General features: G+C 55.4%; 1 protein-coding gene across 1 annotated transcript in view; it reads left to right on the forward strand.

Moving 5' to 3' along the window:
• Positions 1-14,344, forward strand: part of EFNA2 (ephrin A2) — a 42,651-nt gene extending 28,307 nt beyond the window's left edge. Inside the window, exons 2-4 of the mRNA XM_063161044.1 lie at positions 7,838-8,127; positions 11,185-11,250; positions 12,415-14,344. Of these exons, the coding sequence (XP_063017114.1) occupies positions 7,838-8,127; positions 11,185-11,250; positions 12,415-12,536 (478 nt within the window). The 3' untranslated portion in view covers positions 12,537-14,344. The remainder of the gene's footprint in view (positions 1-7,837; positions 8,128-11,184; positions 11,251-12,414) is intronic.
• Positions 14,345-14,962: the final 618 nt, after the last annotated feature.

A 14,962-nucleotide genomic window follows, 5' to 3' on the forward strand; every position in this document is an offset into this window, starting at 1 on the left:
CCCGATGGCTTGGGACAGGGTTGGAGACCCCAGAGAGTCTCCAACAAGCTTGGGACGACCAAAAAGTGGTGGTGAGCACAAAGCTGGTGGTGAGCCAGCAGCCAGGAGCTGAAGGGATGAGCTGTCCCAGCTTTCCCTCTGTCATCCACAGCCACCAGCACAGGGAAAAACTCCTCCTGCCAGGTTAAGTGGAAAAATGACCAATATCCTGCGGCCTGCCAGGTTCAAGCGCATTAATTCCAGGGAGTCGGTTAATGGCAGTATTGATTAGTCTCAGCGCTGGGCTAACGAGCATCCATGCTAATGAGGGGTGAGTGGTGGGAATTGCAGCAGCTGGAGCAGTTCCAGGGAGCTTTGGTAGAGCTCCCCCAAAAGAGGCTCCACCTGCCCAAGAGGGGGTTCATTCCCCTGGGTAGGCTGTGGCATGTGGAAAATGGAATATTTGTGTGCCAAAAACACGATTTCTTTCTGACACCTGCATTTTTTTTCTGGACAAGAGGGTGATGTCATGAGTCTGAGGGAAAAACCTGTGTGCTCCATGCTTGGCATCATGGCAGGGTCCATCCACTCAGCGTGTCCGTGTCGTGCTGGGTCATGTGGAGCTCCCAGCTCCGGGTGCATCCATGGGGTCGTGGCTCTGGTTGGGTTTATCCAAGCACTGTGAGCTCTGGGGTCCCACTCAGGGAGGTGTTTTGTTGTTGTGTGGGAAGGAATCTCCCAGTCTCAATCCCATGCATGGCACTGTGGGGCTGAGGGTGAAGCCGCCCTGGCTCTTCCTTGGAAAGTTGCTCAGGTTTTGAACTCTTTGCTTTTTTCTCTCTTTTTTCACTGCAAACACTTGAAAGGCCCCGTTCCTCCCCCTGGCCCTGTCTCACTGCAGTCACCCCTATGGGGATGGGGAGGTGACATCCCAAGTTTAACTTTGCATTTCCTTTGGGCAAAAAGTGGGACGGGGAGGCCGAATGAACTTGGAATTTGGAGAACCAAGAGCAGGTTTTGCTTTGGGGTGCCCAGGAGTATCCTTGGAGTGACCCCAGTGACCTCACTGCAGTGGGGTGCAGGAGATGCAATGGGGTGCCATCCCCACAATGGGATTCCTGTCCAATATTGAGGTACCAGCCCCACAGTGGGGTACCAGCCCCACAATGGGATTCCTGTCCAACATTGAGGTACCAGCCCCACAAAGGGGTGCCAACCCCACAAAGGGGTGCCAGCCCCACAAAGGGGTGCCATCCCCACGATGGGATACCTGTCCAACATTGAGGTACCAGCCCCACAAAGGGGTGCCAACCCCACAAAGGGGTGCCATCCCCACAATGGGGTGCCAGCCTCACAATGGGATTCCTGTCCAATATTGAGGTACCAGCCCCACAAAGGGGTGCCAGCCCCACAATGGGGTACCAGCTCCACAATGGGATACCTGTCCAATATCGAGGTACCAGCCCCACAAAGGGATACCTGTCCAATATTGAGGTACCAGCCCCACAATGGGGTACCAGCCCCACAATGGGATACCTGTCCAATATTGAGGTACCAGCCCCACAATGGGGTACCAGCCCCACAATGGGATTCCTGTCCAATATTGAGGTACCAGCCCCACAAAGGGGTGCCAACCCCACAAAGGGGTGCCAGCCCCACAGCCTGGTCCCAGCCCCAGCCCAGCAGCAGCTGTTGGTGAGGCTCAGTTCCCTTTTTCCATCAGCATCCCTGCAGCAGGAGGAGGCCGAGCTGCTTCCGCGCCGTTTTGGTGGGAATCCTCTCCCAGCTACCACGTGCCCGGGCCCCGCCAGGCTGGCGCTTGCATTTAAACAAATTTTATTTTCTTGTGTGTGCTAAAAGCTCCCCACAGCCTGCGGGATCGGGCTCGGCTCCGCTTGCGGATCCGCAATCAGGCTGGAATAACAGCTCCGGGGGTCCCCATTTATCTCCGCGCCTCTCTCCTCGTGCGTCCCCGCTCATCCCGCTCTGTCACCCCGTCCTGTAATATCTCAGCATCTCCCTAAAGCAAAAGATGACAATAAAGTGTAAATGGGGAGTGTTGGCTCGGGAGCATAATGATGGCAATTTAGATGCCAGCCGTCATTTCCCCGCCGTTGCCCCAGGTAACAGGAGCCGCTGAGTCCTGTGGGAACGCGGCCGAGGCGGGACGAGGTTACCTCGGAGGCTGATGGCTGTCCTGGGATTTTCTGTCATTTACCTTAAAAGGAGGGAAAGGGAAATATCCGTCAGTGGAGGTGTGAGCTCCGCTGAGCCGGGCTGGGGGTGCAGCTCGCCTGCTCCAGCTGGGGCAGTGCTGCTCCCTGAGCAGCTCCAGGGATGCCAGGGCTGGGGAAGTGCCCCTTGGGTCTGCATGGAATTTGGTTTTGTTAGCCACAATGCCTGCCCCAGTCCTTATCCTCATCCCTGTGCCCATCTCCATCTCTGTCTCTATCCCCGTTCCATCCCCACCACATCCCTGCCTCCCTGCTGTTCTTATGCTTGTCCCTATTTCCATCCCCAGTCCCATCACCATCCCTGTCCCTGTCTAAATCCCCATCCTTGTCTCTATCGCCATTCCCATGCTGTCCCCATTCCCATCCCCAATCCTATCCCCATCCCTGTACCTATACCAGTGTTTATCTCCATCCCCATCTCCATCACTGTCCCTGTCTATCCCCCCCTGCCACTCCTGTCTCCATCCCTGTCTCTGTCCCCATTCCCATCCGTGTCCCCATCCCTCTCCTTATCTCTGTCCCCATCCCTGTCCCTGTCCCCATCTCTATCTCTGTCCCCATTGCCATCCCTATCCCTGTCCCCATTCCCCTCCCTGTCCCCATCCCTCTTCTTATCTCTGTCCCCATCCCTGTCTCTATCCACATTCTTATCTCCATCCTTATCCTTGTCCCTGCCTTTGTGTCTATCCCCATTCACATCCCCGTCCCCGTGCCTGTCCCATCCCTGTCCCATCGCTGTCCCCATCCCTGTCCCCATTCCCATCCCTGTCCCCATCCCTCTCCTTATCTCTGTCCCCATCCCTGTCTCTATCCACATTCTTATCTCCATCCCTATCCTCATCCCTGTCCTTGTGTCTGTCCCCATCCCCACCCCTGTCTGTCCCCACCGTGTCCCCGACCGATGTCAAACCCAAACCCAGCTGCCATCATCGGGAGCTGTCCCGATCCTGGTGATGGAGCTCCTGGGTGTGGAGCCGGGCTCGGAGCTTTGGAGCACAGATAAATATCGGCATTAAAGCTGTCGGGGCCGGCGCCGCGGCGCTCCCACGGTGTCACTGACGGGGTCACCGACGGGACCGGACCCTCCTGAGGCTCCCAGTGACAGCCCCGGGGCTTTCATCCCATCCCGCTGCTCCCCAAACAGGGAATTGTTTCCCAGAGCACCGGGAGGACCAAGAAGCCCAGCCTGGCACCAGCACTTCCCAGGTACCAGCATGTTCCTGGCATTCCCCAGCTGGAAAGCTCCAGGAAAGAGGAAAGGGAAGGAAAACTGAAAAGGGAAACTGAAAGAGAAAGAACATAAACATGATGGGCATCCCTAAAGCCCCTCCACTGTCTGGCTGGGCCCTGGGGAGCCCCTGTGCCCCCTGCCCTGTGCCCACCTCCCCGTGCCCCCCAGCCCCTGCCCGTGCCCCCCATGCTCCCACTCACCCCCTCTTGATTTTTTTAATCAGCGGCGTCGCTTTCTGGCACCGAAGCATTTCCCAGCCCCACACTCAGGAAACCTCATTAACACAGATCAAAAGGAGCTTTTAATGATTTATAAAGGTGCAGCAGTTTGGAGAAATTAAATAATTTAGGTGCTGTGTGTACGGCGGGGTCCCTCCGGCCCGCATTACTGGCGCTCCGTGAGCCACGACGCCGTCCCCGCTCTGTCCCACCAGGGACAACCCCAGAGCCTCTGGGGACTGGGATTTGTCACTGCCACCCTCCCAGGGGTTGGGGTTGATGGGGACAGGGCGTTCCCTGAATGCCATCTCATCCTTGCCAGCGCCACGGCTTGGCCACGGTGGGATGCTGGGATGCTCCGGCACAGCCTGGAGGGAGTTTGGGGACGGTCTCTTCTGCCATGGAAAATATTTGAAAACGTGGTTAAAACCAACCTTGGCACTGGTGAGGTGGTGGGACGGGGCAGTGGGATGGGGTCTGGGGTGGCCAAACCCACTGGGCCTAAACTGGGTGGACACAGGTGTGCATCCAGCTCCAGCTCCATCCCCTCCCAGCTCCGTAAGTGACTTCTGCCTCTCGAGCAGGGAATAGGGATCAGCCTCCAGGACACTGGGACCAGCACATGGCCCAATTTCCCCCTGGTGGCCCCGTCCTGCTCCTGCCCAGCGCTGCCACTGTCATCCCGAGGGATGGCTCCGGGCTTGGCAGTGATTCCTGCCCAAGGAGAGGGAGAAGCAGATGGAAAACCGCCTTAAACATTCCCGGTGTGAACTCCATTGCCGGCCACAGAGCCAGCTGAGCAACAGGATTAATGCAGAAAGGAGCTGTGCGAGGGGCCAGTGGGCACCTGCACCCCAGGGACCCTTCCCTGCCACCCCCCCCAGCTCCAGGAGCCACTTTGTCCCCATTTCCTGAGCAGGGGGACATCTGGGGGAGCTGGGGAAGGGGTGACATTGGTTTCTCCACATCTGAATTTCCTTTAGGTTGTGTTTAATAGCCCCAAAGAGGGCAGGAGGGCTGGGGGGGGCGGGGGGGGGCTGGTTTGGGGGGGTGGGCAGGGGGGGAGGCTGCTGTGTTTTATTTTGCTCTGTAATAGGCTTATTACTCCTGATCACGCTGTGACTATTTGAATGAAGGAGATTTCGGGAGATGAAAGCGGAAGGGAGATTTTAAATCTCTCAGCGCCTGGCCCCGCAAGGACGGGTGCCCTTGGAGCGGGGGGGACCCCATACCTGGGCCCCTGCCCCAGTCCCCCCCTCGCCCCTCTGCCCCTGTGAGCCCCCAGTGGTTCCAAACCTCCTAATTTCCAGCCTCAATTTATTCATGGCCGGTTTATACCCATTTGTTTATGTGCCAACACCGTTCCTCAGCTTAAATAGCTCTTTTCCATCCATAATATCCCCCCCCCTCCTGTATTCCAGTGGGCGCAATCATATCTCTTTTCAAGCTGTTCAGGAAAGAAAAATCTGAATTATTTAACCCTTGGGACACTGGCTGGTCTCGCAGGGTGTAGAGAGACAAATCCGCTTTGTTCCTGCGCTGGGTCGCTGCCCGAATTTGGGAATTTTGGGAGGGTGCTGCTGCAGCTCTGAGGGGAAACTGAGGCACTGGCTGTGCTTTGGGGGAGCAGGACCAGGGTTTGGGTGTGGGATTTGCTCTCCTGGTTGGGTCTGGGGTCTCCATCTGCGGGTGCCTCTCCCCTTGGAAGGGTTTCTCCCGTCCACGGTGAATATCCAAGAGGTAAAAACTTGAGAAGCCAGTGTGTTTCCAGCATGGAATTGCCACCCTGCCCGGCATGGTGAGGGCACACAGGGTTGGGAACTGCTAAAGGGGCTTCACCAGCTCTGAGATTTTAATTCCAGACAATTTCCTTTCTATGGATTCTTGCTCCTGTCGTGAAGGGACAGAGGTGTCACGGTGCTGGGAATTTGTTGGTTAAACCCAAATTAAACCCAAACCTGATGGAGCCAGGCTCAGTGGGTGACATGTCCTGAGGGTGGGAGCATGGAGCTCTGGAGCTGGGGTGTCCCTGGATCTGGAGGTTGTCCTGGGTGCATCCCTGGTGCTGAAATCATCCCCATCCCATAGCATCAAACTGGGATGCACTGGGGGAGCCCAGAACATGGGGTGCACCAAGCTGGGGGTCCCCTAAACCCCCTCACCCAAAGGAGAGTGACTCCTCCCCACAGCCCCCTAGACAAGGGTGACCTCCTCCCCGTGGCCCCCCTGCATCCATCTGTGTCTGGGCCATTAATCAGCTTTAATCAGCTTTAATTCAGCAATTTGTCACTCCCTCAAAGTGAGTTTTTCCCCCAAAATGTAATAATTATTACTACTATTATTCCCCTGGTAAGTGGGGGCCCCCCCGCCTTTCTTTGGGCTTTAGTAACGATCATTAAAATAAATAATTTTTTTTTAAATAAAAGGCAGCGAGAAGAAGCTTTTTTTGTTGGTTTTTTTCCTCCTTTAAATATTTTTTATTGTTCTCCGCGCATTTGAAAATTGTTTCCCTGTAAATTCCAGCCCTTTGTATTAATTTTACATTTTCCAATGTTACCTTGCCAGGGGCAGGGTTGGCACAACTGGCTCGGGAAAGGAGAGGGAAGGAGAGGGAGAAACCCTGCTCCTTAATTAGCGTGTTCCCTGTGTGATCAGAGAGCTTATGAGGCAGGTAATGAGCTGGAGGGGGGCTGCAGGACCCCCCCCAGTCCTCCCCACACCTCCTCCCTTCTTGCCCCCCTTCCCTTTTGGGGGTCACTCTCTGCTCCCATAGGGATGGGGCTGCACTTTTGGGGTGTTTCTGGATGAACTGGAGCCATCTCAGCAGCTGTCACAGCCTCAGGGGGTGTTTGGGAGCCCCAAAATTTTGCTTTGAGAGGTTGAGGGAGTTGTGGTCACTGTCCCCAACCCACCAAGGCTGTGCTGATCCCTCCATCCACTGGCCAAACCCTGGAACTGTGGGGTGACCACTGGCAGTGCTGAGGTTTTGGGGGGCTGCCTGATGGGGGGAACATTAAATTGATAGAAAAAAACCTCAAATTGATAGGAAAAAAACCTCAAATTGATAAGAAAAGCCCTTAAATTTATATAAAAAATCCTCACTGGGCGATGAGAGGAAGCCAAGCTGCCATGGGGGAACAGCAAATTTGGCCTTGAGCTCCACCAGCTGTGGTGCTGGGGGTCTGGAATTTGGGGAGGGGATCACAGGGGCCACCCTGAGGAGCTGGAGGGGGGTTGCTGGCATGTGCCAGGGAGTTCTCCAGTGTTGATAATCCCTTAATCTCTGGGGTTGTCAGTGCCAAGAGCACCAGTGACACCGGGATTGCGGCGCCGCCGGGAATCGCCGTTTTTGTGCGGTTTCCTGCCAAATGGTGCCGGTTTGTTGGCATGAAACAAAAAGGATTTGGGTTAATCTGGAGGTTAATGGGGCTGGTGGGGTTGGATCAGGCTTTGGATCACACAGAGGTGAGGCCCTGGCACAGGGTGCCCAGAGCAGTTGTGGCTGCCCCATCCCTGGAAGTGTCCAAGGCCAGGTTGGATGGGGTTTGGAGCAACCTGGGATGGTGGAAGGTGTTCCTGCCCATGGCAGGGGGGACTGGATGGGCTTTAGGGTCCTGGGATTCCATGGTTCTGTGTTCACCTGCCCCTCCTTACCCACTCATATCCGATAGTCCTGGATCAGCTGAAGGCACCACTTGACCTCCTGGGAATGCTCTCCTTGGCTCATTCCTGCAAAACAAGGAGGATTTTCAGTCCCAAAAAGAGCAGCGTGGCAGGGTCCCATCCCAGGACACCAAAAAGTGCACAAAAACAGAGCACCCATGGGCACTGGATGGGCTTTAGGGTGCTTCCCACCAAAAACCATCCTGGGATTCCATGGTCCTGTGTTCACCTGCCCTTCCTTACCCACTCATATCCAACATCTGGAGCCACCCCTTGATGTCCTGGGAGTGTCTCTCCTTGGGTTTTTCCTGCAAAACAAGGAGGATTTTCAGTCCCAAATAGAGCGGCGCGGCAGGGTCCCATCCCAGGACACCAAACAGAGCCCAAAACCAGAACACCCGTGGGCACTGGATGACCTTTAAGGTCCCTGCCAACCCAAACCTCCGTGCGATTCCACGCCGGGAGGGTTCTCCAGACGAGTTTGTGACCCTCTTGCCCCAACATCTCCGCAGGTTCCACCGCGGGGACTACACGGTGGAGGTGAGCATCAACGACTACCTGGACATCTACTGCCCTCACTACGAGGAGCCGCTGCCGGAGCGGATGGAGAGGTACATCCTCTACATGGTCAACTACGAGGGCCACGCGTCCTGCGACCACCGGCAGCACGGCTTCAAGCGCTGGGAGTGCAACCGCCCCGACTCGCCCAACGGGCCCCTCAAGTTCTCCGAGAAGTTCCAGCTCTTCACCCCCTTCTCGCTGGGCTTCGAGTTCCGACCCGGCCACGAGTATTACTACATCTGTGAGTGGGGATGGGCTTGGGGTGGTCCTGGTGGGCTGGGTTGGTGTTGGTTGAGGCAAAGCGCTGCAGAATCCTCTCAAAAAATCCAGCTCAGGGCAAACAAACATCCCATGGAAACGAGCATGAGAATGACCAGGACTGTCCAGAGGCACTGGTTTCATTCCAGTGGAAATGGCACTGGGAATGTCCCCAGCCCCAGTGCAGCGTTCCCATAAACTCCTGTGTATTCTTGTGCTCTCAAAAATATTCCTGTGGTCTCACATGTAATTCCTGTGGTCTCCCATGTAATTTCCATTCTCTCATATATATTTCCACACTCTTACATGTAATTCCTGTGCACTCGCATCTGTTCCCATGATCTCCTCCGTATTTCTGTGCTCTTGTGTAATTCCTGAGCTCTCCCATGTAATTCCCATGTTCTCACATGGAGTTCCTGTGCTCTCCCATGTAATTTCCATCCTCTCACATATATTTCCATATTCTTACATGTAATTCCTATGCTCTCCCATCTATTCCCATGCTCTCCTATGTATTTCTGTGCTCTCATGTAATTCCTGTGCTCTCCCATATACAACTGAGCTCTCCCATGCAATTCCCATGTTCTCACATGGAATTCCTGTGCTCTCCCATGTAATTTCCATCCTCTCATATATATTTCCATGCTGCTACATGTAATTCCTGTGCTCTCCCATTTATTCCTGTGCTCTCCTATGCATTTCTATGCTCCATGTAATGCTGTGTGCTCTCCCATGTACACCTGAGCTCTCCCATGTAATTCCCATGTTCTCACATGGAATTCCTGTGCTCTCCCACGTATCCCTGTGCTCTCCCAAATCTGGGCTCCCATTCTCACCCTAACCTGAACTGCCTGGCCCGCTCAGGAGGAAACTCCAGTGCTTGCCACAGGATGGGGGCTCCCAGCAGGGAATTTCCACTTCCAGAACATCCACAGGGACAGGAGGGGGAGAGGAGCCCACAGGAAAAACAATCCAGCATTGCTGGGGGCAGGTGCTGGGGTAAAACCCAACCCCAAACGCGGCAGCGCGACCCCAACCCCGCCGCCCTCTCCAGAGCCACGGCCACGCTCCTCCGCCTTATCATTCCTCCTCTTTTTCCTAAAGCAGCTGTTTTCAGCCCACTTAATTTGTTCCTTTTATCTATATTAAATTACCATTTCCCCCCTTCTCTCTTCTCCCCCCCGTAAAATGTCACCGGCGCAATAACTGCGGCCGCAACTCTCTCTGTCTCTCTTCCTTCCCCCCCTCCACCCCGCTTTTATTTTATTTTATTTTTTTTTTATTTTTTAATGTCGTTAGGGAGAGATTACACAGGAGTAAATGGGAAGCTGATCATTGCTAACCCGGTTAGAATTCCCGTCATGCGGAACATTAGAAATTATGCCTCTTTGAGGAACCGTATTTAGCAGACATGAAAGAAAAGAAATTACCTCCTCCTCGAGCCCACGGATTGGAATCCATTAACCCGCCGGCACCGGGACACGCTCGTGCCTCTGGAGCGGGTCAAGGGCAGCGCTGGCCCTGGGGATGGAGCTGGGATGCAGCGGGATGGGGTGGGATTCTGCAGGGTGGGATGCTGTGGGATGGAATTCTGTGAGTCAGGATGCTGTGGGATGGAATTCTGTGAGTTAGGATGCTGTGGGATGGGATTCTGTGAGTTAGGATGCTGTGGGATGGGATTTTGTGAGTTAGGATGCTGTGGGATGGGATTTTGTGGGTTAGGATGCTGTGGGATGGGATTCTGTGGGTCTGGATGCTGCAGGATGGGATTCTGTGTGATGGGATGCTGTGGGATGGAATACTGTGAGTTAGGATGCTGTGGGATGGGATTCTGTGGGGTGGGATGCTGTAGGATGGGATTCTGTGAGTCTGGATGCTGTGGGATGGGATTCTGTGTGATGGGATGCTGCAGGATGGAATTCTGTGTGATGGGATGCTGTGGGATGGAATTCTGTGAGTTGGATGCTGTGGGATGGGATTCTGTGAGTTAGGATGCTGTGGGATGGGATTCCGTGGGTTTGGATGCTGTGGGATGGGATTCTGTGGGTTTGGATGCTATGGGATGGAATTTCGCAGGATGGGATGCTGTGGGATGTGATGCTGCAGGATGGGATGCTGTAGGATGGAATTCTGTGAGTTAGGATGCTGTGGGATGGAATTCTGTGGGTCTGGATGCTGTGGGATGGGATGCTGTAGGATGGGATTCTGTGAGTTAGGATGCTGTGGGATGGGATGCGGTGGGGTGGGATGCTGTGGGGTAGAATTCTGCAGGATGGGATGCTGTAGGATGGGATTCTGTGTGATGGGATGGTGTGGGATGGAATTCTGTGGGTTGGGATGCTGTGGGTTGGGATTCTGTGGGTTTGGATGCTGTGGGGTAGAATTCTGCAGGATAGGATGCATGGGATGGAATTCTGTGGGTTGGGATGCTGCAGGATGGAATTCTGTGTGTTGGGATGCTGTGGGATGGAATTCTGTGGGTTGGGATTCTATGGGATGGAATTCTGTGAGTTGGATGCTGTGGGATGGGATTCTGTGGGTTGGGATGCTGTGGGATGGAATTCTCTGGGATGCCTGTGGTGCCTCTCACTTCAGCATATTCTCCATCCCCTCATGGGGTGCAGCACTAAAAAAGAAAAGAAAATAGGAGGGTAAAAATATCCCCACTCCCATGGAGCCCTGGAGGAGCTGGGATGGGGCTGGGATGTGGCTGGGATGGAGGAGTTGGGGTGCTCAGGGTCCTGCTCAGCTCAGCACCTCCCCCTTCCCTCCATGGGGTGAAGCGCCAAAACAGAAAATAAAAGGGATGGGTAAAAAAAAAACCCTTGCTTTAATTAAAAAAAAAGAGAAAATTAAATCTCTTTATATATATATAAAATAATCCCATTTTCTCATCCCGAGAGGAAGTATCACCCTGATAATTACTGCCATTCCTCCCTTTCCCTCTCTCCCAATGTTTATTATTTTTATTCAGTGCCTTGACCCTTGTTTTGCTGCTTTCCCCTCAATCCACCCCCTTTGTCCCCTTTTCCTCCTGCAGCCGCCTCCCCCCCGAACACGGTGGACAGGCCCTGCCTGAAGCTGAAGGTTTATGTTCGGCCAACAAGTAAGTGAGAGGTTTGGGGGGGTGCCTGGGGGGGTCCCCAGGTCCTGCCCTGTGGGTTGGGGACGAGTGGTGGCCTTTGGTTACCACCCTGGTGGTGACAGGGATGGGGACAGGGCCCCTCAGCTCTGTTGGAGCCATCTCAGCACTGTCCAGACATAGGGAAAAAAAAAAAAAATATGAATAACAATAATCATCCCTGCTCAGTGGCTACTTTTCCAACTCGCATAAATCAGCCATTTAAAAAAACAAATTAATAATTTTCTTCTCCTGTTAACGTGTAATTAGCAAATGGCAGCAGCTCTCCCTGGGGACAGCGGAATGTCACCGGGTAACCGATGGCTCTCGCCTCCCTTCCTTTGGTGGCTTTAAAATAAAACCCAACATAACAGAACCATCTGTAAAAACTCATCATGTTCCATTCAGGATGAGAGGGGGGAGAAAAAAATCTCTCCCGATATTATTTTTTAGTATTTTAATAATATTGGGATTTTGTTCTGTCTCGCGGAGGGGAAGAGAAGGGAAGGGGGAGAGAGGCTGGGCCTGGGGGATGGTGGGAGGGGGCACCTCTTGACTGGGTCTGGCCCTGGAATGAGTCTGGAATTGACTCATTCAAAAATGAGTCTGGAAACTTCATCCTGGACCCTCTGGAATTGGGGGCACAGGGGGATCAGCTGGGTGGAACATTGGAGCATCCCCAGGCAGGACCAGACTCTGCTTTCCCTGCCTCCAGATCCATAAAAATCCATAATCCAGTGGCAAACTGGAGTGAGCTGAGTTGAGGAGCAGCCACATGGGGTCCTGTGTGTCCCCCCATGTGCACAGGACCCCCAGGCTGTGGGCAAGTGGGTCCAACCCCGGGGACAATGTCACCTCCCCGTGGCGCACGGGGACGTGGGGGACAACGCTCCCTAATCCCAGTAAAGGGCAGGAGCAGGAGCACCCTCGGCATTCCCACCCTCAGGGCCACACTGGGATGTCCCCGTGTCACATCCCGGGGGTGGAAGCTGGAATTTGGGGAGGGGTCAGCAGCGGGAATGCTGCCAGATCCCAATCCCGACACGTCGAGCATCCCTGCACCTCCGCTTCCATCCCAGGCCGAGCATCCCCGCGCCTCCGCAGCCATCCCACCGTCTCACCCTCCCTCTGTCCCTTCCTTTTCCACAGACGATTCCCTCTACGAGTCCCCGGAGCCCATTTTCACCAGCAACAACTCCTGCTGCAGCCTCAGGGTGCCGCCGGCGGCGCTGGCGGTGGTGCCGGTCGTCTGGACGCTGCTGGTCTCGTAGCACCGGCACGGGAGCGGCTCCGCGGATCCCGCCCGTCCCCAATGGTGCCCCGGGAGGGTCGTGTCGCCGCCTGAAGTCCCCGCCGTGGCACGGCCGTCCCGCCGGGAGCGGTGCTGGGCTGTCCCCGGGCAATGGGTCCCGAATTTCCATCCCTGCCCCGCAGCTCCGGCTGTCCCGGTGGGGCGTTGCTTTTTACATTTCTAGACCAAATACAGAGTCCTCGTCCATTTGGGGTTTTTTTCCCTTTGTTTTTTGTTTTTTTTTTTTTTTAATTTTTGGTTCGTTTTGGTTTCGTTCGTTTTTTTAAAAAGAAAAAGTATTTTTATTCGTTGAGTTGTTCCCGTCGGGTCCCCCTGGTGCCAGACTGACCCGCACGGGCCGGGCTCGAGTCCCCGCTGAGCCTTCATTGTCCCCACCGCGGGCAGAGCCACCGGGAGCGCCGGACACAGCCGTGGTGCCACCGGCTCCGTGGGCACGGGCTCCTTCCCAGCCCGGCCACAGGACGTCACGGAGCCGGACCTGCCACCCCCAGCCACCCCCTGCCCCGGGCACAGGGGGCCTGGATGGACACAGCCCCCTCTGAGCATCCCTCCACTCGTGCCAGGATGTCACCGCGTCCCCGTGGGACACCGGGGTGGCTCCGTGAGCAGCAAACTGGATGCAGGCAAGGAAGGCACTGGGGACACTGGGGAGCATCACCGGGGATGTGTGGGCAGCACGGCAGCACCGAGGATGGCACTGGGAGAGCACCGGGCACACCCGGCATGGGGAGCAGCAGGAACGGCCAGCACCGGGAGCACCGGGGACACCGGCACGGAGACCACCGGGGACGGCTGGCACTGAGGATGACTGGCACTGGGAAGGGCTGGCATTGAGGATGGCCGACACTGGGAGCACCGGGAAGGGCTGGCATTGAGGATGACTGGCACTGGGAGCACTGGGAATGGCTGGCACTGCAGATGACCGGCACTAGGAGCACCGGGAAGGGCTGGCACTGAGGATGGCTGGCACTGGGAAGGGCTGGCACTGAGGATGGCTGGCATGGGGAGCACCGGGAAGGGCTGGCATTGCCAATGGCTGGCACTGGGAGCACCGGGAATGGGCGGCTGGCACGGGGAGCACCGGCGGGCGCTGGGAGCCGGCAGGCCGGGCTCACCCAGCCTTGGGCATCGCTCCGAGGGCGTTTGGCTGGCGCCGGGGTGGGAGGAGTGTGTGCCGTGGATTTTGCTCCTCCACCCTGCTCCGTGTGCCCCCGGTGCCTTGGGGGTACAGGAGCCCCCCATGGGGGGGCCGGTGAACAGTGTGGGACCTTCCTGGTGCTCCCCCATTGTCCCCCGACATTGCAGGGCTGGGCTTGGGGATTTTTCCCATTTTCCTTTGCATTAATAAGTGAAACCCCCTCCTTCAAACCCCCAATCCGAGGTTGGCCGTGACCCCAGGGGTGGCAGATCCCCAGGGAGGGGTCACCCCACAGCCCTGACCCCTCCTCGCCTTAAATCTGGGGCTGTCCCACCTTGGGGAGGTGCTGTGCTCATCCCACAGGAGCCAGGGGTGGTCGGTGGTCCCGGAGGATGCCAGAGATGGGCTCAGACCTGGCTGGAGCCCCCCTATTCCGAGTGGATCCCGCAGTGGGGGCCGGGGGGGGCTCTGTCTCTGTACATACAGCGCTATACTGTGAGCGTTTTTTTTTTTTTATGTATTGTTGAGAATGGATTTTATGGAAGGGTTTATCTTATTTTTATTTTATTTTTATTTTTTAGACTAGGAAGCTGGAATCTTGCAATAAGCTCATCCCGACCATCCAAAAAAAAAAAAAAAAAAAAAAAAAGAGAGAAAAAAATTTACAAAAAAAAAAAAAGAAAATTACAAAAAAAAATTCCTACATAATTAAAAAAAAAAAAATCGCATTCCCTGCCGTCCCTGTCCCGTGTGTCCAGACCAGGTCGTGGTTCCCGAAGGTGACAAAAGCATTGTGTTTATGGGGGGGGGGGGATGCGGGGGGCACCCGCCGGGCTCTGCCACGGAGCCGGCAGCACCCGCCTGGCCTTCGGTCTGTGTTTTATATATATATAGATTATATATATAAATATCTATATTGTGTACAGCGACTGTGGGAGAGTGGAAGGACGGAGGCGGCGGTGGGGGAGGGCTGGGGGTCCCCTGGAGCAGCCCCCCCTGCCCCTGGTGCTGTCCCCCCCCCTGTGCTGGTCCCCGTCGCGCCTCGCTCCGTCCTTCGACATTCCCGCTTTCGTCCTCGACGTCGTGCTGATGGTAACCGGATCTCTCACCCCCCACCCCACCTGCCCATTTGGATTCTGTATTTTTTTATAATAAAATACAAATAAATGTCGTGTGAGGCCCTTGCTTTTGAGGAATCACTTTTCCCTCTCTGTGTGTCCCCACTGCGGGGGTGGCTGGGGTTGTGT

Source organism: Melospiza melodia, chromosome 7 (genome assembly GCF_035770615.1).
Source record: "Melospiza melodia melodia isolate bMelMel2 chromosome 7, bMelMel2.pri, whole genome shotgun sequence".
NCBI lineage: Eukaryota > Metazoa > Chordata > Aves > Passeriformes > Passerellidae > Melospiza > Melospiza melodia.